At 41.7% G+C, this 23,391-nt stretch overlaps 1 protein-coding gene across 3 annotated transcripts in view; it reads left to right on the top strand.

The window, feature by feature from the left end:
* Window positions 1-23,391, top strand: part of TBX20 (T-box transcription factor 20) — a 111,939-nt gene that overhangs the window by 9,560 nt on the left and 78,988 nt on the right. For all 3 annotated transcript variants that reach the window (XM_066991185.1, XM_066991186.1, XM_048075502.2), the window contains exons 5-7: window positions 3,928-4,086; window positions 7,387-7,463; window positions 20,443-20,552. In XM_066991185.1, the coding sequence (XP_066847286.1) occupies window positions 3,928-4,086; window positions 7,387-7,463; window positions 20,443-20,552 (346 nt within the window). The remainder of the gene's footprint in view (window positions 1-3,927; window positions 4,087-7,386; window positions 7,464-20,442; window positions 20,553-23,391) is intronic.

The following is a 23,391-nucleotide window of genomic DNA, read 5'->3' as shown; positions in this document are numbered from 1 at the left end:
AAGGCTGTCTTTTTTTTTTCCTCTCTCTCTTATTTCATAATCTGTAGAAGGGCAAAGCTGAAGATTTGTGGGCTCTATCACTGAGTGATGATAGAGCAGTATACGTGCGCATTTAAAAAGGAGCATTTTTCATCATAACAGGGGCCATGTGTGCCTCTAATAAAAGGCTCGCAGCACACTAGTTAGGAGCAGTGCAGTTCCCAGAAGCCCAGATGAACATAAAAAAGAAGTCGGTCTGAGAAGCTGTCGGGAACAGGGACATGTGACAGAGCGAGATGTGAGTGTTTCACATGCAGGCAGTGAGAGAATGCGGATGAGATGCGGGCCCCTTGGTTAACTTTCCAAGAAGTGGCGGAGGTGGAACACATTCTTTACATGGAGGCTTTGGATGGCTGAAGTCGATGGAAAGTTTTGCATGTTCAGTTAAGAATAAGCCCCGAAGGCTTGATGCTGTGTTGAGATTTGCGTGACAGATGTTACACCGTCGCAGAGCACTCCCTTTTAAGTGTTTTGTGGTGTTTTGTGTTCCAAATGAGAATGTCAGGTTTTATGTGCTGCCTTAGTGTAGCTGTGTAAATATCATCGCTGTGTGCTCTATAGAATGAAGGAGCAAATTCCTTCTCTGAAGCCTTTAAAGAGAGTTTGCTGCGGTATGGCCAGCAGGGCTTCTGAGCTCCTTCCAGAGAGAAGGGGGGAATGGAAATGCCTCCTGAAACTTCTCCCTTCTGTTTGAAAGAGCCCTTCGTTGCTGATGAGATCTTTTTAATGGACCTGCTAAAATGTTAATTATGTTTGATAAGGCATGTTGCTTCCTGAGGAAATTTTAATGACCTAAAAGCCAACTTTAAATACTAGTTATGGGTACAGAAGTTGGAACCAGCCTCATTCCAGTTTGTTCTAGTGGCTTGCTTTCTCCATCCTCCAGTAGACATTTTGGGTTGTTAAGGTAATTGTGGTGTTTTATTTGTAGAGTTCATTTCCTGAAAAGGAATCTGAAGAGAAGAGAGGCATTTGTTTGTTCTCCATTATTCTGAGACTTTCGGAGTTGGCAAGCATCTCTGCTCATGTATCTTCAGCAGCATGCATAACCCCATAGCTATGTACATTTTCTCCCCAGGCATCAGGCAGAAGTCTTATCTCTGTGCTCAGGACATACAGCTTGCTTCATGGAAACACTTGCAGATATCCTTTCCAGAGAAAGGAAATGGCTTCTGCCTCTGGAGTTTTGCAGATGAGCGAGTAATTCCTATTTTTCTGGTTGTGGTACACTTATGAGAGTGATATATTTCAGATTTCTGGTGATGTTTTACACAGGCTGCTTTTTCTAGGACTTTCAGTTGCACTCAGTTATGGTGGCATTATTTCTGGTTTATGGCGAGGTGAATCATGAGTGTATATAGTATCATAATTGCTCTTCTGGCATTTATGATAGCAAAACTCAAACAGATTAATGTCTGCAAAAGCAAACACAGAGGTGTGAACATGGCCAACTGTGAAAGCCAGGGTTTCAGAATAGCCACCAGCAGTTACACCCAGTTTTTTCTTAAAGATAGCCTGGCAGAAGTTGGGAACCTACATGCTTTCAAAAAGCAAACTTTGCCCGGTAACTCTGTTCCTCAGTGAATGTGGAAGCCGCATTCCCAGCACAGTTCCTGAATTCAAAGCCACCTCGGGGATTTCGCAGCTGGCATCCAGATTGCCTCTGGTGACCGTCAGTGGGAGCCAGCTGCCTACAAAGCCCGCCTGACCTTGCCGTGAGCCGGATCCTGTACCGACGGATCCCGGTCACCTCCCCTGCCTGGGGTTGTCAGCACGGAGGCAGATGGGAGGGCTGGGGGCCTGCGATCGCACTATATGGACAGTAAGCACATGCTGGGGGGCTGCCCTAAGTCTGTGCGCACCTGATGCTTCCCTATGGGAATGGCAGCATGAGCATCCCCAAGACAGCATCTGAGACTTTCTGATAGCTGCGTCTTGCTGGTGGGGGGCTGCTTGGATGGTGAGACCACCTTTGGGGGCTACTCTGAAAGGTACATCTGAGGCACCCAATTCCTGCAGGCTGTTTTGATGGTCCTGACACACAGAGATGCATTAAGGAGTATCTTTTTGCAGTATCCTGCTGAATTTAATGTCAGCGGGTGCTGTGGCATTGGCAGCGTGTGCAGGAGGCAGAAGGAGCACTGCATGCAGAGAGCCCAGTGAGAAGGAAACAAGGCCCTTAACCTTGGCCGTCGGTCTCCTGTGACCTATGGGCTGTATTTGACTATTTGGTACCTGACTGACTCCACCTGCCTCTGGTGGGAACATGTCGGGTAGAAGATAGTAGCAGAGGATGTTACCTGTGTCTGCTTTGGGTTTCAGAAACCTTTCATAAAGGATTACATGATGTTGTCTGAGAAATGGGGTTTCTTTATCACAGTTTGTGTTCACAGAGGAGTGAGAGGAAGGGGCACGTGTGGGAGCTGCTGTGTCACAGCCCGTTCCTCCTTCCGCTCGGCTGCTGCTCAGATGTCATGCCAGAGTGTGGATGTCGTGGCCACCAGCAGCCATGGGAAGCGCTGAGGTCTGTGGGCCAGCCCCTCAGTAATATCACCACCTTTCTAATATCTTTTCTAGCTGCTTAGAGCAGTCTGATGGCCTGGCTGGTAAGGCAAAATTTTACAGAGAGGCAGAAATGTGCCGGAGATATTAGCAGCAAGGTTGATGACCATAGTGTGTGCATATATACAATGGTGGAGTGACCTGAGAAAGGACCTGGGCTGTTAGAGGCTGACATACAACACTTTCGGGACAATGGGTGCTGCAATGACTTTCCCCTCACTGTGTGCAACCCCCAGAGTCACAGTACAAGTCCTAGCAATATTTGGCCCTGAAGGAAAAACAAAGGCGTGCAACCTTCCCTATTTACTGAGTTAGCATGAAATACTGCCCCACTTCTACTGTGTTTCAGCTGAAGTTAACGCTTCCCAAGGAATGCACATTAGTTATTCCAGATGTACAGAGCTGGCTGCAGTGTCGTTATGGCCCCTGTAAAATAGAACCACCCACACCATTGCCAATTTAGTCTTGTGACTGTGATTATATGCAAAACAAGGACTGGTGCAAGCCGAGCTCTGTATTTAATTCTTATATTGTAATGCTGTGGTTAGAGGCAGCCAAAAAGGCCTCCATCCAGTGGTAATTGAAGCAAGTGGGAATCGCTGTTTGACGCCAGTGAACATTGGAATTGGTTAGTTGGTACGTTAGGTTTAGAGTTATTCTGGGGGCTTGTGAACAATAATTAATGAGAAAAAAATGGAAAAAACTTGGTCATTTGGGAGTTCTGTACCATTTTTTTCTCTTTTCTTTCATTTTTGGTAGTTTGCGGTGAAGAGCATCTATCAAGTCAGTTGCTTTAAATGTTCGCCACAATAAGAAGATTTGGGAAGTTCATTTTTGGTCAACCAGTTTATGCTGGTGGTGATGATATATGTATATATATTGTTATTGTTGTTCGGTTTTCTTTCTCTTTTTTTTTTTTGTTCACGTGCACAATTTGCAAATGTCGATTCCTGGTCATGCAGTTTCAAGAGTAAAATACTTACCCTTGCTGGTGACACCTGCAAACTGGTTCACATGCAAGCAGTAACATCAGGTAGGTAGCACCTCACCTGTAGGAATAGGTAGGTGCTCACCGGTAGCATAGGAGAGAAAGGAATCCGGCTCTTGGACTGGCTCTGGCTACAGCTTCATCCTCTGAAGTGAGGAGCTGCCTAGAAGATGTGGGGAGCTTGGTCATCACCAAAATCAGCCCCTGACCAGTTAGATTACAGATGTCTCCCCTGCAGTGTTAATTGTTTTTGTTATTTTTTAACCTGTTGTTTTATAGTCTTCAAGGGTACTGTTAATCTTCCTCTCAGAACGGTGCCTTGTAAATTTTTCTTGCAGATCATTTTAAACTCCATGCACAAGTACCAGCCAAGGGTCCACATCATTAAGAAGAAAGATCACACGGCTTCTTTGCTAAATCTGAAATCTGAAGAGTTCAGGACATTTATTTTTCCAGAGACAGTTTTTACAGCTGTCACTGCCTACCAGAATCAACTGGTGAGTACAGTTGTTAATTTCCAAAGATTTAACTAAATCCCATGCTGCTAAAAATTCCTTTTTTCCCCAGTCTCATCAAAGGAAGTTTCTGATATAACTTACCTTTCCACTCTAATGTGTGTAGTGGTTTTGCTCAACCTAATTCATTTTCAGGAGTAATTCTTATGTATATGAGTAGTTCTGCTAACTTCAAAGGGATGAGGATTATTCATGTGAGTAAAGACGACATGAAAGAGGCTTTCATTTGTCTTCCCTTCTTTCTGTACAAGGCAGTTTACATATTATCATTTAGCCCTTTTCTAATTATAGTTCATTAAGGAACTGTTCTTATTTGCAGTGATCTTTTACGCCATGAGCTATGAGCTGAGTGATATTCTGGTTTGCACATGATGATTTCATGGGTTTGAGAAGTTGACTGATTAAGCTGTAAGGCTCAAATGTAAGGGAAATCACTCGGAGATACGCTTTTCAGACGCTGCTCAGATTACATCCAGATGTTTGAATTTCAATTTGCATGCCAGTGAATAATATATACAAAATGGAGGAGATCAAAACAATGGATTGCTAATGAGTAATTTTAGGAAGTATATAAACAATCAGAAAGCAGAGGCTTTGTTCAACAGTGGGTAGAGCTTTAATATTTAAGTCAGTAGAAATATGTTGTTGGCTTCAGCATGATTCAGAATATGTTTAAAGGGATTAATGTCTATTGCACTTCAGAACAGACAACCCTTTCTAATTCCTCTAAGTTAAGAAAAATGTAGCAAGCACTGTCCAAAGGTGTGGGCGGACACCATCACAGAGTTAAAGAACCTGCTGGTTTATTTAAAGAAGCCTGCATTTCTTATTATGAAGCAAAAACATTTAATTTCTAAATGCTACAAACAAAACAAAACCATGGCATAAGGGGCCAAATAAGCTGTGAATGTAGCAGTAATAGTGTTAAGCTGGTTCTTGCGACAGACACCACATCTAGTTTTAAGGCTTCAACATCAGGACTTCTTGACTGTAGACACAGGTTTGTATCTGAATGTTGCAGAAAATGCATTCAGCACATGGCAATCGCAAGAACAAAAACCTTGGACATTTGGTTAGTTTTTTTTCCATTTAATTTTCTGTAGAAACTAGAAGAACAGTAAGAGACACAAACCCAGCTAAACCTGACATTTATTTCTGTAGGATGGATTTATGTTTACTGATGATATTTGCATCAGAGATGCTTCCAAACTAAGCTTCCCAAAGTACATGCAATGAGTCCTGGAAAATTTCTCAATGGAACATCTCCGGAACCCCTAGAGGTTGATGCTGTCATTTTATTTATGACTAATGAAAATGGAGCCTTTTTTCATTTTTGCCATTTCTTTCAGAACTGTTTTAAGGAGGGGTTGATTACATTTCTGGAGGTTATTAGATAAAAGCTAAATACATTACACTTTCAACAAACTATCTCATAATTTAAGATTTAAAGGGCATGCATTTATTTAAACAGTCAAACCACTGCCACAGAGTTGAATTGTAGGTCAGATTTCATTTTAAAATGCTTTCTAGCAGATGTTCTCTGATTGTTTGTGAGACAGTCTCTCAGGAAAAATATGGCCATAAATGATTGTGAGTCTCATCTGGCTTTGGTGGATACAAAAATTTCTCTTGTGATGTCATACCAAATCTTTAATATTAGGAAAATGGAAGTTTGATTGGTGAAAATAAGCTCAAGAGATGAATAGAAATCCTTATGATTCTGCGGTACACTTGGCTCCGTGTGTTGGTGATCTAAGTCAATGGAACTAGTTAGAGCGTGCCTTTTTGCAAGGTAGTTTTCAAGTGCTGCCACAAAAATATTCCCCGTACGTGAGGCACTAACCCGCTGCTCTTCACGTCGCCACGAGTCCAGGGCACGGGCATCTCAGGAAGCAGAGGAGACCGTAGCTGGCTTGCTGAGCTGTTGCAGGATCCTGTGACAAGGGTAGCATTTAGGTCCTGTGGTGTTTGACCAGCCCACAGTAACAACTGATGAGCTGTAATGCCTCTTGCACAGTGCCTCAGAGCAAGAGCCACCGATATTTGAAATAACTTTGCTTGGTGACAGCATTTGATTGTCTGAGGATTTGAAAAATATCACTTTTCTTTCTGAGTCTGGTGAGCCAGCTGTTAAAAAAATAGGTTGTGGCCTCTGTGATACAGGCTTTTTTTTGAGGAAAGCCAGGCTGAAATCAGTGCTCAGAAGGCAATATTTTTCATGGGTTTCAGCTGAAGTTGGTGGTGTTCATATCCTTGCAGGACAGACCTTGTATTTTCCCTCTAACTCTTACTTACAGTTTAATTTTAATTACTGGTAGAAGCATGGTTGGTAAATCTGAATATTATTTTGAAGTCTCAAGTGATATTGACCAAACCTCATTTGGTTGGACAGCTAGAAAATTTTACAAGGGCAGGGATGTGTTTTCCTGCTCCCAAGAAGCAGAGTGGAAACCACCATCCCTTCTGGAGAAGTTTCACTGCAAAGCTCAGGGGAGTCCTGATGCCGTGGGGCAGAGGCTCCCCTGATCTGTGAGTTACTCTGGCAGTAAGAAAAGGCTTGTCATGGTTGTTGAGCAGCATTTGAAGATAGGAGGAGAGTTTTGGTTATAAGAGATCTGGTTTTCATGGATTGTGATGGTTTTAGTGGGGATACTCATTTAACCCAGGTTCTGTCAGTTTAAATCTGAGTTTTCCCCACTTTTTTCCCTCTCTTTCACTTCTTTGGCATTTATGGCATTATGGCATCTTGGTTTTCCAAGCAAAAAAACAGTTAACCAGCATCTGTGTGATGGCTAGTCAGTCTGGCTGAGAGCATTTGCATCACAATTTCAAGGAGGGGTAAAAAAAAAAAGTGTGGTGTACTGAAGCAGCATCCTCAAGTTTGCAGCAAGAACCCATGGTTTGAGCTTCTATTAGCTGATGTGCAACTCCACTGGAGAGGCTCAGATGTTAGCAGGGTGCTGTGCTTTGCACCTGGAAAAGACTACCTGACTCATGCTGTTAAACTGTTTGGAAGTAATAATGTCTCACGTGAGTGGGTTCCTCCTGCTCTGGGTAAATTGAAGGTTGAGCCCACCCTGCTCTTCAGTCCATCCATTGCCATGTGTATACCACACACTGCTTTGCCTCCCCTGCTTTGCAGCATCTCAAGAGCAGCTCACACATGCAAGGAGCATGGATACAATTAGCAGAGAAATCAGGAGAATGGATAGGTTAACGCTTTGTACGCTGCTGTACCTTAACACTACATTCATGTTGTGTTGCTCTTTTCTGGGTTTCCAGATAACCAAGTTGAAAATTGACAGCAACCCTTTTGCCAAAGGATTCCGGGACTCTTCCAGACTCACTGATATCGAGAGGTAATGGGGACTTTCTGTTTACTTTCCATTCAGATAAGATAAAGAGAAGAGAGTTTGTAGGAAAAGCATGCTTTCAACTCCTGAGAAGCTGTGTGTTTTAAAGTTATCTTGTTGCATATAGTAAGCCTCCTTTACCTCCTTTAAAAATACTTATAAACTTTATGAAGAAAGAGCTGTTTTGAATTTTGACATCTGTTCCAGTTGGGACCAATATATTCATCTTCCTGATGGGGCTTCTTGAAGGGGGAGAGGGTCAGTTTTACAACTTCAGAATGAAAAGCTTTTTTCTTATCGTGCCATGTAATCCTATTGAGGGCTGTGAATTGGGTCACCAGGAAACAAGGGCAGTGGTCCTGTGAAAAACATCTTTATAGCTCCCCGCTGCTCCACACAGTGGAAAAGAGAGAGAAGAGCTTCCCAAAATACACTTCAGCAGTCCCAGACACTGAAGTCAGCAATTATTGCCATCAGGACAAATCCCATAACTCCCACTCTGACGACAAAGATGCCATTTTTGTTTCTTTAAAATTGTACCGCAGGCTTCATCAGGGGAAAGCTTTATCGAAACTACAGAGTTTTGTGTGTACAGCCCATTATAAGCAACTGCTGCCATAGGGACAGAAGCATTAACCCACAGCTGAGTCGGAAATAAACTTCGATCTCTTGGTCGCCCTCCAGCATATCACATTTCTATGATATCGTGTCAAATGGTTTGGCAAATGAAGCAAATTAAGCAGCCAGTGTCCTTTACGCTGGAAGAGAACTTGATGGAGATGCATATAGCACATCCAATTTTTCCTATGGGTATATGATTATGAAAGAAAATTTGGAGAGGCCAAAACCCTCCAAGCTCCTATGCGGAGTTATATAGATGTAGCTGTGATTCATTTTTCATGGGTGCATATAGGGGACAAATTGAATATGACTTCATTGAGCATATATCTAGAAAAACCTCCTTACAGCACTGCAAAAGTATGTCAATACCAGAAAATCTATGGCTGGGAAATGGTGGTATATACTATACTCTACTAGTGACTGGATCATTAGTGATCTGTTAAGTAGCTGGGTGAAAGAGCGGTAATTTAGAGAAAGAAAGCTTGTGGACTACAATGCATTCTTGCAAAACTCTTAAAAACTGTTTCTTAGGTGAAGGTCTTAGTTGAAAATTGAGAAAACCAAAGTAGATTTAATTAAAATAGCATAGTTTGGTATCTGGTTAGAGCACTATGGTAGACAATGTCCAAAGCTCACGTTTGTATGCAGTAGATAGTCAAGAAAGGACCTTTAGAAAGAGCATAGACCTCGATTTTCACATTTCAGTTTCCTTGTTTAACAGACAGGCAACATCTAATGACACAGCTTTGAGAGAGTCTGAATAGATAAGCTGAGAGAAAAACTGAGTTACCTCTGTGCTGATGAACCGACTATCGTGGTGCTGGATACGAAGGGAATTTTTCCAGAGGACATCTTATTATAACAGAACATGGCACGAAGTCAGAAATGCTGAAGAGAAACCACAGTGCCCTTTTGTTTATTGATAAGAATAGAGCCTGAGACAGGCAGCCAAACCAGGCTTGAATGTTGCCATGAAAGATAAGGTATCCAAATGTGAAACCTACAATAAATACAAGAAAGAGGACGTGAGAAAGTGTTGAAGTCCCATCAAAACTCTGGATTTGAGAGTCCATGTTTGGATGAGGTCTTATTTTGACTTAAATGGGGACATTTAGCTCTTATTATGGGACAATGGTGTTTAAGAAACACAAACTGCTGCACAGTACATTAAGTAGTAAGGCAATAGAAATGTGACAAACAAAAGGGACTGATTGAGAATCTCCTTAGTTATCAGATATGGTCCAAGCATACCAAAGGTTTTATTAATTTCCAGCATTAAAATATTCAGGCACACAAATCATTTTCCAAGTGCCTGCTGGTTCCATAGCTTTCATCTTAGCATGAGCATAATTGCTTAAATCTGATGTGAAGCAAAAGAAATAGTAAAGTGAGGTTTGACAGTCTTAACATCTGCGGAGGTGTGCGTTACAAGATGTAGGGGCCACATTGACTAGTACGGTGTGACTTCACTTGGTCGAGTTGTAAGCTTAGTAAATTCAATAAGATGACTGATTAAAAAATATATTTGCTGGAGAAAAGACTATGCAGTGGAGTTGCATATTTGCCCAGCTCATGAAACATGAGTATTTATCTAGAAGCTGTGAATATATTCTCCATGCAGTGCTTCCTGAGCTGGCTTACAGCATGTGCATGCATAATCTGCAATGTTGTGTGGTGATCTTAATGGTCTCCTGTAAAGCATCCTGTGATGTTAGGGCCAAGAGAGTGCTCATTTATTGCAAGTTCCAGTTTTTCAGAATGACCTAAGTAGTGTGAAAGTGTACAGAGCTTTGTATTTCATTTCCAGGTATTTAAGCCTGCCTTTTCCTAAACAGCCTTTGGGGAGGGAAACAAATCAGATCAATTGATCTTTAGAGACCTAAAGAAATTAAATTAGTCTGGAGTCAGTTACTGCACTAAACCATCCGGTAATTGGATTGCTCCTTGTAACTGATTGAAAACAGCCCCTATCTGTAACAATATAGGGAGCTTTTCTTTATAGTAGGTCTGAGAGAAAAACACATCTTTTTATGACATGATGACAGAAATTGCGCTTTTTTAACCTAATTGAATATGATTTTATAAATATGCGACTTTAACGATTTCAGGCTTCCCATTCTAGATTTACGATCCCTATGTAGGAAATTCAAGCGGCAAATGCCTTTAGGATTAAATTTGTTTGCATTATATGTGTTGGAGTTAAAATAATATATGTAAAGTTCGTCAAGTTTGTGAAATAGTAGAGGAGCTAAGCAAATGCAAAGCTATCAAAGTCCCTACATTTTCCTTTGTTCCTGTTTAAATACCTTACACCAGTTTGCTTGTACTCACAGCTATCTATGCAAAGCTTTTAACTGTTGCAAAAATCTTATGTGAGTCTGATATATATTGAATTTTCAGTAGGACATGAGATTCCTTCCACAATCAACTCCTCCCATACATTACTTGTGGTAATCTATTTATGGTAAGGGACAGGCTTTATCTATGGCTACTGTGATTTAGATAAGTGGCTGATTTTGATCTTTTTATGTGGTATTTACTTTTCTTCTATGTTACACATATATATAAAAGGCTCTTGTAGTGGTTGCGATTGAAAAACTGAACAGTTAGTAGCAATTATCAGATTGTGGAACCTGATGTACTGTGGTGTTGACTACAGGATGCCAAACACAGTAATGTGGACATGAGGAATCTTTTTTTTTTTTTTTAATTAAAACTATATATTTTTTTAAATTAAAACTTTTTTTTTTTTTTTTAACAAAAGACTAATGCAGGGTTTATAACAAGCAGTTCGCTCTGGGGATAAGTTTTAAGGGAATGTCTTTATGCTTCTGCTTAAGAAAAACTGCCAATCCCATAGAAGATGCAAAATCAGAACCCAATAATTATTATTATTTTTTTTAATCTAGAGCCAGAATTTATTTTCTGGGTTGTGGTAAAGAGTTAGCCTTTAAAAACAAGAAGGTAAATAAATAAAACCATAGCAGTTACATATGCAAACAATCCACAGAAAAAGGTTTAAAAGAGTGTGAGTCACTGGAACTACTGAACTGTAAAATAATGATCAAACGAGAATAGACGGAACATTATAATGGCCTGAAATTGCTTGTCTATTTGCTCCAGCATGTGATAGGCAAGTTCAGGGTGTGGACTCATGACTATTAAATCAACTAAGGGAGTATACCCATCTGCATAAGTCCGGTAACGCTTCTGGGAGGTAGATACTTACTTTGAGGGGCAATATCTTAGCTACTGGAAAAGTATGGCTGCACAACCAAGTGATTTTAAGGCAGAGAAAGGAAGGACTGAGGATTGGGAGAAGTAGGAGAACTGCATCCCAGCTAGATTTGTGTGGTAATCAGATTCTGAATTTTCCCCTGAGGAACTTCATTTCTGAAATGTGGAGATACATTGTACTGAGGCTGCAAGTGAAATAGAGCTAATGCCTGGATATGGGTACTGGTCTGCTGGAGGAGCAGTCAAAGCCATATGCTTAATGATGTACTGTGAGCAGCAGCCCTTGCTCCTATCCCTTCCCTGTTCACCCCACAGAGGCTGCCTTCCTCCCAACTCCCACTGCTTATTGCTGGTCCAGAACAACTTTTCTGGGTGTTGAATGTCCCCTACCAACAGCCAGAAATGCATACTCTCTGTGACCTACTCCCATCTCCATCATCAAGCAGGGCTTTCTCATAGTTCTCCAACAAGTCCAACTTGCCAGCTGATCTTTGTGTTTGGTTAGTTCTTGGTTTGTGAATGTCAGTGAGCAGCCACGGGTGATCATATCAGACATTTAGGTAGCAAGAAGTTAAGCCCTGAGTTTAAGGAGAGACATCGGGTACTCCAGTCCTTAAACTCCTGGTGTCTCATGCTGTTCCAGATGTGCTGAGGTTACATCAGCAGTTGTTGCTCCAGAGAGGTGGACGGCTGGTCTGTAGCTTCTGTATCAACTCTTCCCGACCCTTGCAGGAGGCTTGGATGGCTTAGGACATCTAGAAAGAACTACCTGCCTACATTTAGGTGTCTGAAATACATGAAACCTGAAACATTGCCTTCAAATCTGGTTCTTCCAAATGTGCTTCCCATTAACCAGACAGCTATTCCTCTTCCCCAGCAGAAAACCTTCTACGACAGCTAAAACCTCTTCAGTTCCCAAGATTTTAAGCACTCATACCCCAGCTTATTTTTACATTTGGGTCTGTTTTTTTATCTCTCTCTTCACTTGTGCAAAGCAGTATAAAATGTTTATTTTCTAGTGTTTTCCACTCACCTCATGTGGGTGCGGTGCATGCTAAGGGGACAGGATGATGTCAGACCAGGCCCACGGTTTCCACCACAGGGGAAATTTTCCAGGGACTTTACCCAGACTCCCATGCCACAGTGCTCCTCGGTCGTCATCTCGCATCCTCTGCCTGACAGTCACAAATAACTGGTGGCATTCACTGGGTGAAATGGATCTTTGTGGGACTGCTTATTTGGAGTTAAGTGTGCCACTATATTTTTTTGGTTGGGAAAATAAGATGCGGAGAAAGAGCTTTAATCACAGAACCACAGAATCACAGAATTGAAGGGGTTGGAAGGGACCTCGAAAGATCATCGGGTCCAACCCCCTGCCAAAGCAGGCTCCTTAGAGCAGGCTGCCCAGGTAGGCGTCCAGATGTGCCTTGAATATCTCCAGAGAGGGAGACTCCACAACCTCCCTAGGCAGCCTATTCCAGTGCTCTGTCACCCTCACCGTGAAGAAGTTCTTTCGCATGTTGGTGCGGAACTTCCTGTGCTCTATCTTATGGCCATTGCCCCTTGTCCTATCCCCACAAACCACTGAGAAGAGGTTGGCCAAATCCCTCTGTCTCCCACACCTCAGGTATTTATACACATTGATAAGATCCCCTCTCAGTCTTCTCTTCTCCAGGCTGAACAGACCCAGGTCTCGCAGCCTTTCCTCATAGGGAAGATGCTCCAGGCCCTGTATCATCTTTGTGGCCGTCCGCTGGACTCTTTCCAGGAGTTCCCTGTCTTTTTTTGTATCAGGGAGCCCAGAACTGGACACAGTACTCCAGGTGAGGCCTGACCAGGGCAGAGTAGAGGGGGAGGATCACCTCCCTTGACCTGCTGGCCACGCTCCTTTTAATGCACTCCAGGATCCCATTGGCCCTCTTGGCCACGAGGGCACACTGCCGGCTCATGGTCAACCTGTCGTCCACCAGGACCCCCAGGTCCTTCTCCTCAGAGCTCCTCTCCAGCAGGTCGTCCCCCAGCCTGTACTGATACATCCAGTTGTTCCTTCCCAGGTGCAGGACTCTACACTTGCTCTTATTAAACCTCATTTGGTTTCTTCCTGCCCATCTCTCCAGCCAGTCCAGGTCTCACTGAATGGCGGCACAACCTTCTGGCGTGTCAGCCACTCCTCCCAGCTTTGTGTCATCGGCGAACTTGCTGAGGGCAGACACTATTCCCTCATCAAGGTCGTCGATGAAGATGTTGAACAAAACCGGACCCAGCACCGACCCCTGGGGAACGCCGCTAGTCACAGGTCTCCAGCCGGACTCTGCACCACTGATAACCACCCTCTGAGCTCGGCCAGTCAGCCAGTTCTCAACCCACCTAACTGTCCACTCCTCTATCCCACTCTTTCTCAGCTTTGCTATCAGGATGTCATGGGAGACAGTATCAAAAGCCTTGCTAAAGTCAAGGTAGATGACATCCACTGATCTGCCCCCATCTACCCAGCTGGTGATGTCATCATAGGAGGCAACGAGGTTGTATATTAATATACATTAAATATACATTTAATATGCATTAAAGTTAGTTCCTCCCTCTTTCTTTTTTTTCCTCATTCCCTGTATTAAGATAGCTGTTCTCCTTATTGCTAATTACATTTGAAAGAAGTGGAGTGGATATATTTAATAACATCATACTCCTGCTTCAGGCATCGCCCTTGTCGTGGCTTCAGTCAGGCTACGTCATCTCCATATTACAGCTCTTCCAAACTTGCCATTGGTAGCCAGATGTTTATTATGAGGGTGCTAGCAAACACCACTTTGGAGATGTACTCATCCTTTCTCCCTCAGTCACCTAAAGCTAGATGTTTCATAAATTAATTCTCATTTCACTTCTTTCTTAAGATTGTATGTATTCTTGGGATATTGCATTGATCCAATACTTGTCCAATAGTTTTGTAAAAGTGTTTGGTGGCTCTATTACATTTTGAGCCAAATTAACCTTCAGCTCACATGAGCCAATGTAGTTTGATGGGCCCTGGTTCTTATGCGACTGGAATTGGTTCAGCTCTAACCTAAGCAGTGGAATGGTGCTACTTTGTTCTGGTGGAGGATTGGGTCTGTACCCTGTCAGAGATGAATTAGGTATTAGGTTCCTAGGGTCAGTCAGCAATATTAGTCACCAGTAGAATAACCAAATTAATCTGCATCTTTGTGTTTGTGCATGTGTAAAATAACAGCTATAAACTACAGAAACATGAAGGCTGAGCGATATCTGAAAGTGGTTCGGACAGTTTTTGTTTTTCGCTCTTGGTGTTATAGAAATGTATTTGTTCATCCTGCTGTTTTCCTTTTTTTTTTCTGTTTTGTTTATTTTTTTTTAGGACTTGTTTTTAGCACTTGCATTTTGGACAAATTAGTCATCTTTTCCCTTAAAAAAAAAATCTACTACAGTGCAACTTCCGACAAGTTTATTTTTGTGCCTTCTCAGCCCATTTATTCCATCTGTCTTCACCTCACCTCACTTCTGATGTCTTCTGTTATCTGGGCTTTCTTCCAAACATACTAACTGGCAGCTACAAAAAAAAGGAAACCTTTGAAATGCAGAACTAAAGAAGTCATTCAGGCTGCAAACTGATAATTCATACACTTTATATCCTGTTCTGTATTTTTCTTTGTGTTGAACTGAATAGCCAAGCAAAACATGGTTGTCAGTTTCTTTTATTTTGTTATTTTCCTTCTATTAATTTTTTAACATTGTTTTTCTTGTAAAGAAAAAGACAAAAACCATGACACCAGGAATAGGGAGCGGATTCTGAGGATATCCGTAATTTTTTGCTTACCTATCACTTGTATAGTAAGGGCAAATAGAGAAAATGCTAATGGGTTCCTTGACTGTGCCCTGAAATTTGTTGTCGTCCTTCCCCCCCCACCATAGCCATTCCTGAGACAGTGACTTCTGTAGAGAATTAGTTTGGAGTGCCTGGATCTTCTACCTGCTCTTTGTTACTTCTGCAAGTTGTCTTCAATGGTTGTTAAAACCCATCTCCTAGTGGAAGGGGTGCCTGAGCATTACATCAACTCTATCCTCTCCGGAGCCATGGTACAGATCTAAGATGGATGCTAATCAAGGCCTGGCTCCAACAAACTCATTCTGGATTAGCTTTTCTAAAGTTTTCTTCCAAAACCAAGTATGCTGCCTTAAGCCTCCTCATCCCAGAAGGAGAAAGTAGGCTTCCTGTCTCCTGGGTGCTCTCAGTGCCAAATTCAGGAAAATCCATAGCTTCAGGTGCACATAGGCATGTGTCAGCACCTTTTTTGATGGGGCATTGTGGGATGGTGAGCCCTCTTTGATAACAGCAGGGCTTGTGATCACATGCTTCAGTGTCAGGGTCATGGTGATCAGGGGGCGGCTGCGGATGCACAGCTGAACCAGAGTAATAGCAAAAGCAGAAGAAAAGTGGTATAAAGAAGCATCAGAGAGATGCCTGCTTACACCTACAAAGAAGCATTGTTCTTTCATCTTGATTAATGACTTTGCTCAGTGTAATTTGGGATGATACTGTCTCCTGAGAGAACTTCTGTAAACTGGGGTTAACAGCAAGAGGAAGTGAGCATTCTCACACAGGGCCTTCTCCTCAGCTGCTTCCCAACTCTGTTTCCAGCAGTCTCCCAGTGAATATCCAATACCATGGTAAGATCTTGGGTTTAGTCTGTGAAGTGCTAGTGAATGATTTGTCAGCTATATCGGGATCTTCCTATCTACTTTTGATCCTCTGAGACTACTCTGTACATAGAGCACAGTGTTAACTGAACATGGCCAAAGACCCAGCGTGTAGCTGCAAGACATGAAGCATCTCTAGCTGGAAGATTAGCTTTGCTGGAAGAGACGAGAGCAAAATGTTCAGTCGACATTAAAACCTGCAGAATGGCAAGGGGCTGTCTATGCACCTCAAAATCTTACCAGCTGATAAATTCTCCCAGTCCTTCACTCAGGTTTCTGGTCCAAAACTTGATGGTTTATTTCTTGCACAAAGGAGAGAGACACTTTGTTCATAATAAGCCACTGCTTATTAAAGGGGCTGGGCTCAAGGTGTGCTTCTGTCAGAATGCAGATCATTGGGATCAGCCTAAGCTCCTTTTCCATATTACCTCTCCTCACATTTGTCCTGCCTCAGCATCTTCTCAGAGGGTGTGCTAGCCAATAAGAGCTTATTCTTTTCCTCTCCATTTGGCATATGGTTTCTTCTTTTCCTTGAACATTTCTAGCCCCTAGCTTGCTCTTCTCCAGCCTGTCATCTGCTACTATTATCCAGTTGTATATGTAACACAGCTTAATCATAGTAATATATTATGTGGGGGGGGGGGGTTTCTCCCCTCTGCATATTCACAGGGTAACCGAGTTGAAGAGCATTCTGAAAAACTGAAAATTGTTGGTAGGCCACACAAAAGGATGAGACAGAACAAAGACATCTTTCTAGTATCCAGCTGTTATCTTTTGGTCTCTTAAAAATGAAGTTCATTGCTAAGAGAAGAAATTATAGCATTCTAAGATACATTAAAAGATGAAAAATGTTAAGTGGCAAATATTAGATAATGAGTGATCACAAACGGAATAACAGAAGTAAAGAAGGAGAACATTGAGCAACTGAAAATAACTTTCTTCTTCAGGCAGATTAGTGTGGGTCAGATCTGAAAAACCTGAAAGGAAGCTCTTACAAAAAAACAAAACAAAACAAAACCCTCCACCAAATCCCATTTTTGTTCATACTCTTCATTTTTTTTTTTTGAGCAGAGTCAAAATGGCAAACATTGATTTATTGTTCAGTAACTTAAAAATTATTTCATAAATCCTTTGAACTATGCTGTGATATCTGAAGATGTTGCATAAAGAACTATAAAACCACAGGTTTAAATAAACGAGCCTTTCCATATTGCTATTAGTATAACAATAGTTTAGGATTTCTAAAAAAAAAAATAATAATATATTGGCCTATTCTACAGAGCACCATATTCTGGATATTCTAAGCAGTTCAAACTTTCATAAACAGAATTTCCGGGAAGATTTTGACATTTAAGTCTTTTTGTTCCAGGTTGACAAAAAATATGTAAGCAGCAATCCTTAGTCCAGATTGCCAGGTTTGTTTGTGCTTTTTGAACTAGATTTCACAGGCACTTAAGTTGTCTTGTTGAAGTTTTGCTTTCTCCTACATGTCTACTTGGGAGCAAGTCCAAAAGCACCTCTGTCTTCAAAGGCTGGAAGAGGTTCAGCGCCTCTTTCAAACCTATGTGGGAAACTCTATATGTTTCCATAGATTAGATGAGTTGCTGCCGCTTTCTTTTCTGGGTGGTGTTCTCTGAGCGTGAAATATTTGAGCAGGGTGCAGATGCCACCATCCCTTTCCTTTGAAACACAAAGAGAAGCAAGGTTATTCCTTGATGTGGTAGCTAGATTACTTGTCTGAGACAGGGAAGACCTGAGTGCAGATTTCAGCTCTTGTTTTGCTAGGTGGAAGAAAAAACACTTGGTGGGAGAGTTTGGATACCCTTCATGTGTGGAAAAAATGCACCACATCTTACTTTCCTTTGTTTCCTTTTGCATGCTTAGGTGGCTTTTTGCTCAGCCTTTTGTGTTTCATAGGTCTGTTTGGAGGTATTTTTGCAGCAGGTGTTGTATGAAAAAGGAGAGTGTCCACCTGAAGGCAGTGGAGTCCAAGTACCTATATCGTGGTGTGAACCTCAGCACTTTGCACCCATGATATGAATCACAGCCTCAACTTCCAAAATGAAAAATTAGTAGGTGTGCTGTGATTATAGCTTAAATCACCAGCGTAGTTAGGCTAGATAAGCATATAAAATTTTGAGCTTTAAATCCCAGCTGTACAAAAGGAACTGCTTTTGTGAAATGAGTTGCTTTCCCTGATCCAAGTTTTCTTGTTCAAACCATTCCCTCTGCCTAAAAAAAAAAAAAAAAAAAGGCTTCTTGTGCCAATGAATGAGATTAATCTTCTAAAGCTTTTAGTAAACTACCTGCAACATTACAAATAAATAAATAAACCTACCACATAGTTCCCTGTTTTCAGACTTTGCAGATTCAGGGTTCACTAAGAAGTCATCTCTCTTTTTCCTTTAAAAGAAGACAACCATATAGAATAATAGAGTTCTCTGTCTAGCATACAGACCCATCTGGAAAGAATTTAGTCTGCAATAATTGTGGGCATTTGATTTAGCTTTAAATCCCTGTAGGCAATTGAAATGTAAATTTATTGGGGTGAATTTATCCCCAAATGCCTTTGGATCCAATGAGGTTAAGAGATGAACTTGGCCCATTGCACTATACAGCTAGAGCTTGCACTCTTTCTGTTGCATCAAGATATTATTATATGCAGTAATGTCTGTCATTATAAGCAGAACTTTACTAGAAATAAACTCAATACAGACAATACAATCTCACCTGAATTACAGTTATTTTTCAGTTCTTTCAGGATTAGTCTTCTCTGGTTCTGCATATGTTCATAGACTAGTATCTAAATCACTTAGGCAATATTGGTGTAATTCATTATTCAGTTATTCTGTACTCATCTGCGAAAGACTTTTCGGTTAAGTAAAATTCTTTGCATTTCAGTCTGACATTCTGCTGCTGAAAAAAAAGTTTCAAGAGGCATTCAGTGCATAATGTAAACAATGCCATCTGTCTTTTTCTTTGTAAAATCTTCTTCGAGATAGCCCTGATATGCCTACTGTTTTCAATCACTTAAAAGGCAGTAATTCAATTATATCATCCACTATGTAGGAACTGCCATTGCTTTCAGTCCACTTCCAATCCTGACACAAGTAAATCACTTTGATAAGATCCCTTTTTTATTTATTTATTTTTTTCTGAGGAGACTAGCATAAGTAATGATGCCTGTGATAGACCAAGGACAAAATGACTATAATGGGCTTTTTGTAGGAAATGAAAACATATGCCATTGTGATTTACCCTGTTACTTAGAAAATGTTTTCCTTGGAATTTTTGCAACAGCCATATGCTCATAGTGAAGGGCATTAATGAATGTGAACAACCAAAGGGTGAATTTGAACAAAACTTTCACCAAGCAGCAGTTTTAAATAGCTATCACTACCTAGATTTCTTAAATGGGAACAGAAGGTCAGAGCCTTTTTGGAAATGTGCCGAGGTCAGATTCATCTTTGGTATTATGCCACCTACTTACATGGAAACGCGACGGGAATGTGTAAGGTTGGATCTTCCTTACAAACTGCTATGGCTTATCAGGCAGATATGCCTTCCTTCTATTTAAAAATTATTTGGGTGACTTCAGTGCTTTGTGCCACTGGTGAGGCATGGGCCTGGCAGGCACTTCTACCCTCCCAGAATAGACGCTGCACGAGATCTGTAGTATCTGTTGACTTCCTGCTGCAAATTGGCCTGGGCCCTGACACAGAGAGAGTATGCTCAGAGGTGGGCTGTCTCTGGACACATCTTTCTCTTGCTTGTAATTTCAGGAAAATGGGAGAGTGCCAGATCAGATGGTCAAGTGTGCCATGAAAGCTTGCTTGGAAGGATCTGGACTAGTTCAAGAAGCATTTGGACAATGGTCTCAGACATATGGTCTGATTTTTGGGTGGTCCTGTGTGGAGACAGGAGCTAGGCTCGATGATCCTTGTGAGTCCCTTCCAACTCAAGATATTTTATGATTCTGTATGTGTCTCTGAACACGGACTGGTCACTGGCTTTATTGCTTGCATTTTCAAAACTGTAAGGAGTGTTGGTCTTGTATTTGCTGTCTGAGACCACATTCAGGAAATACAGTGAGACGTTTACTCTAATTCGTCTGCTGGAGAAGCAGCACCACACAGGTAAGAGGTGATCAGGGATATTAGAACAGGCCAAGTATGGCTTTTCCAGAAACAAGCTGTGTGGTAATCCTTTTGAAAAATTATTTTAGACAGTCTGTGTGAGAAAGCTGTGATCTGGGCAGGAAAAAAACAGCATGTTTGTATTTTTTAACCTAATGAATTATTTTTTCATTCTGAGGTCCAAATGTCCACTGCCAGTCATAGGGTGATGACGGGTTATTCTGTGAAACAGATAAGAGGCTGTTTAGGGTGTTATTGGTATAATATGCTGTTTCCTTTCACAGAGAAAGCGTGGAGAGCCTTATCCAAAAGCATTCCTATGCCCGATCCCCCATTCGAACCTATGGAGGAGAAGACGATCTGGGAGATGACAGTCAGGCAACACAAAGCAGAGGTAGGAAAAAGTGCTCATGAGGTAAACTGGGCTTGAGAAAAGGAGGATCACAGCCAGTATTGTGGTACTCCGGTGTCTGTCTCTGCCCTAAATTCCACAAAGAGGAATACTTGTTCCCTTATGGCTCCTCTGGACACCTGATATGCCAGTGGCACTGGAGCTGGGGGCTAGTTCAGGAGACAGCTCTAGAAATACATACGCAGACTTGGCCAGCAGAAGAAAACTATTGCTGTTTCCTCTTCAAGATGGCTGAAAAACATACAACTTAATTGCCATGGTGCTGAGTACAAGCTAAGAGTCCCCGTCCCTTGGTAGGACTTTAAAGCTGTGGCTCAGCACCACTGGTAACGTAGATGTGCCCTTTGCTGCCCCTACAGCCTTCTGCCAAGAGGACTTGGCTCTGATCACCTTCAGCCAGCCTGTGGTTAACCTGTTTTGCCTCTACAGGAAGAAGAGTCCATTGCCGCCAGGAAAATTGACGTTTAATTGTTTGTCTCATGATCTCTAAAATGTGCTTTTCCTGCTTGGGCACTTCACCTCAAATGCTTTAAGTTTGTCTACTTTAGCAGCCGCAGAAGTAGTAGCAATGCAGAGTTGTTCTTTGTGGGGTGACTTGCTGGACAAATTGCATCTGACATAATTTGCCACTGGAAATAGATCCATCTTGTGAGATTGCTGACTAGCATAAACTTGTGTTGCATTATACTTTGCATGGTGACTTTGTGACCTGCCTGATATGTGACAACCACTTGAGGTAAAGCAGTTCTATCTGCCACCCGGCTTGCAGTGCCCTTGTCTTGTCCTCTAACTTCATACAGTGCTGCTAAGATAAGAGCATTATTTCTGGTCATAAGCTCTTTGGACTTGTGCAGGGAAAACACACTTATTTTTAACTACGAGTTGCTCTTCAACAAAATGTGATTAGTTGGGTGTGTTCACACACATCTATTCTAAGAGTAGTTCCTCAGATTATGGAGTTTCTGGAGCAACTCCTTAGCTGGTACGATGCCATTCTTGCAAATACTTTTGGAGATTACCTTACTTTACATCAGCTTAGATCCTAGGTCAGTTATTGTTGAAGATGGCGTTAAATTTTCCTTTGCCAGAAGTGCTCAGAGCAAGGCACCTTCCCTGCAGGAATTGCATTTCTTCCTGGTATGATGTCCCTCTTTGGGAGTGGCAAAGCGAACAAAGGTGAGTACCAGTGTGAGAACTGGCAGTCAGAGCCTTTCTCTTCTGAAGAGAATTCTGAGGGAAGGTGTCATTGGAGGAAAGAATATTTCATTAAAATTTATTTTATGTATAATATATACAGGGTACACTTCTGCATTTACTTGCAACATGGCAAATAAGTGAGGAAGATGATGCAACATGACAAATAAGTGAGGAAGACAATGAGCTGTGGCAACTAGCTTTTTTCTAATCTGGGAGCCATATGCTAGCATAGGGTATGACTGTCCTGGGCAACCAGAGGAAAGCACAAAGTTGCACATTCTGTTCTTGGAGATGAGTAACTTGTACCGCCTTTACTCTCTGTTAGCTCTGGTGACCTTAAATAATGAAAAGTCCTCTGAGATATAAGGAGAGTTTCTTATTGAAACTGCTCAGACATTTTTATTTCTTCTGATGCATTTGAAAACAACCTGGCATGCAAAACCAAGGGGTGTCCTTCCAGGTATATAAGAATTGATAGCTAAATAAATACATGCTACTCGGTGGTGTGCGTAAGAAGCTTTCTGAGGCTTTGACTGCCCTGGAATTATTAGAACGCATTTCTTCGGTGCCAGCAATTGTGATATGTGAGACTTTTTGGAGTACTAGGTTGTAATTAGAGACCGTTGCAGTTGGAGGAGGAAAGGGTCTTTCTGGATGTTCCTCATGAGAAGTAATGGCATACTTTGTTCTGTGTAGAAAGAAGAAACTCTCACTGCTATTTATTTCTAATTACTTCAACACCCATACAGAGCATTCTCATCTCAACCAGTTTCAGCCATCTAAAGATAGAAGTGGCTAGCCTTCAACAGTATATTTATTGCAACATGTCTGTTTCCAAAGGAATTAACAGATAAGAAATAAATCAAAACTATACAGTGCATAATGTCTGGGTGCCTGTGTTCCAGCATCAACATACAAGATTCATGGTAGTCACCTGGAACAGAGCCAAATGTACAACTTCTAGTAAAATCTGGATTTGTAGCCAGCTTTCACGATAGTGCAGTAATGCTCAGATATTCCTTGCTTTGTAAAGGGTTTTGCTCTGCTCTGTTAGTATGGTGTTATCCTTGCAGTTTGGCTCTGGGTCCTAATTTCCCAGCAATTAGGATTTGGTTCAGTGGTAGGGTCAAGATTTCGTTCAAGTTAGTTCTACTGCTGAATTGTTACAAGTTCTGCCTCCTGCTACTGCACTAGTTGACTCATTTCATTAACCAGAGGAGGAATTAATCAAGAGTAGCTCTCTGATTTGAGAATCTCTCCCCTCCCCTCCCCTCCCCTCCCCTCCCCTCCCCTCCCCTCCCCTCCCCTCCCCTCCCCTCCCCTCCCCTCCCCTCCCCTGAGTGTATTTATAAGGTTTTGTTGTATCCCCCATCTCTAGAAACTAGACATCGGATGATAACCAGATGAATAGAAGAACTGCAGAAGTGAAGGGCAACCTCTCCATCAAATTATTTGAAAACGACCATCTATAGTTATCAAAACAAGTTATCCTTTGTTTTCCCCAAAAGTTTACTGTCAAAATAAAATAAATAAGTTATTACATATATTTTGTACATAATAAATTAGTTATATTTTAAAAATAAAATTTTTTCTTTTTTTTTCAAATTCTGCTGTCTTCAGAGAA

This window comes from Anser cygnoides, chromosome 2 (genome assembly GCF_040182565.1).
Source record: "Anser cygnoides isolate HZ-2024a breed goose chromosome 2, Taihu_goose_T2T_genome, whole genome shotgun sequence".
Lineage (NCBI taxonomy): Eukaryota > Metazoa > Chordata > Aves > Anseriformes > Anatidae > Anser > Anser cygnoides.
Note: the sequence above shows the minus strand (reverse complement) of the source record. Positions and strands in the feature narration are given on the sequence as shown.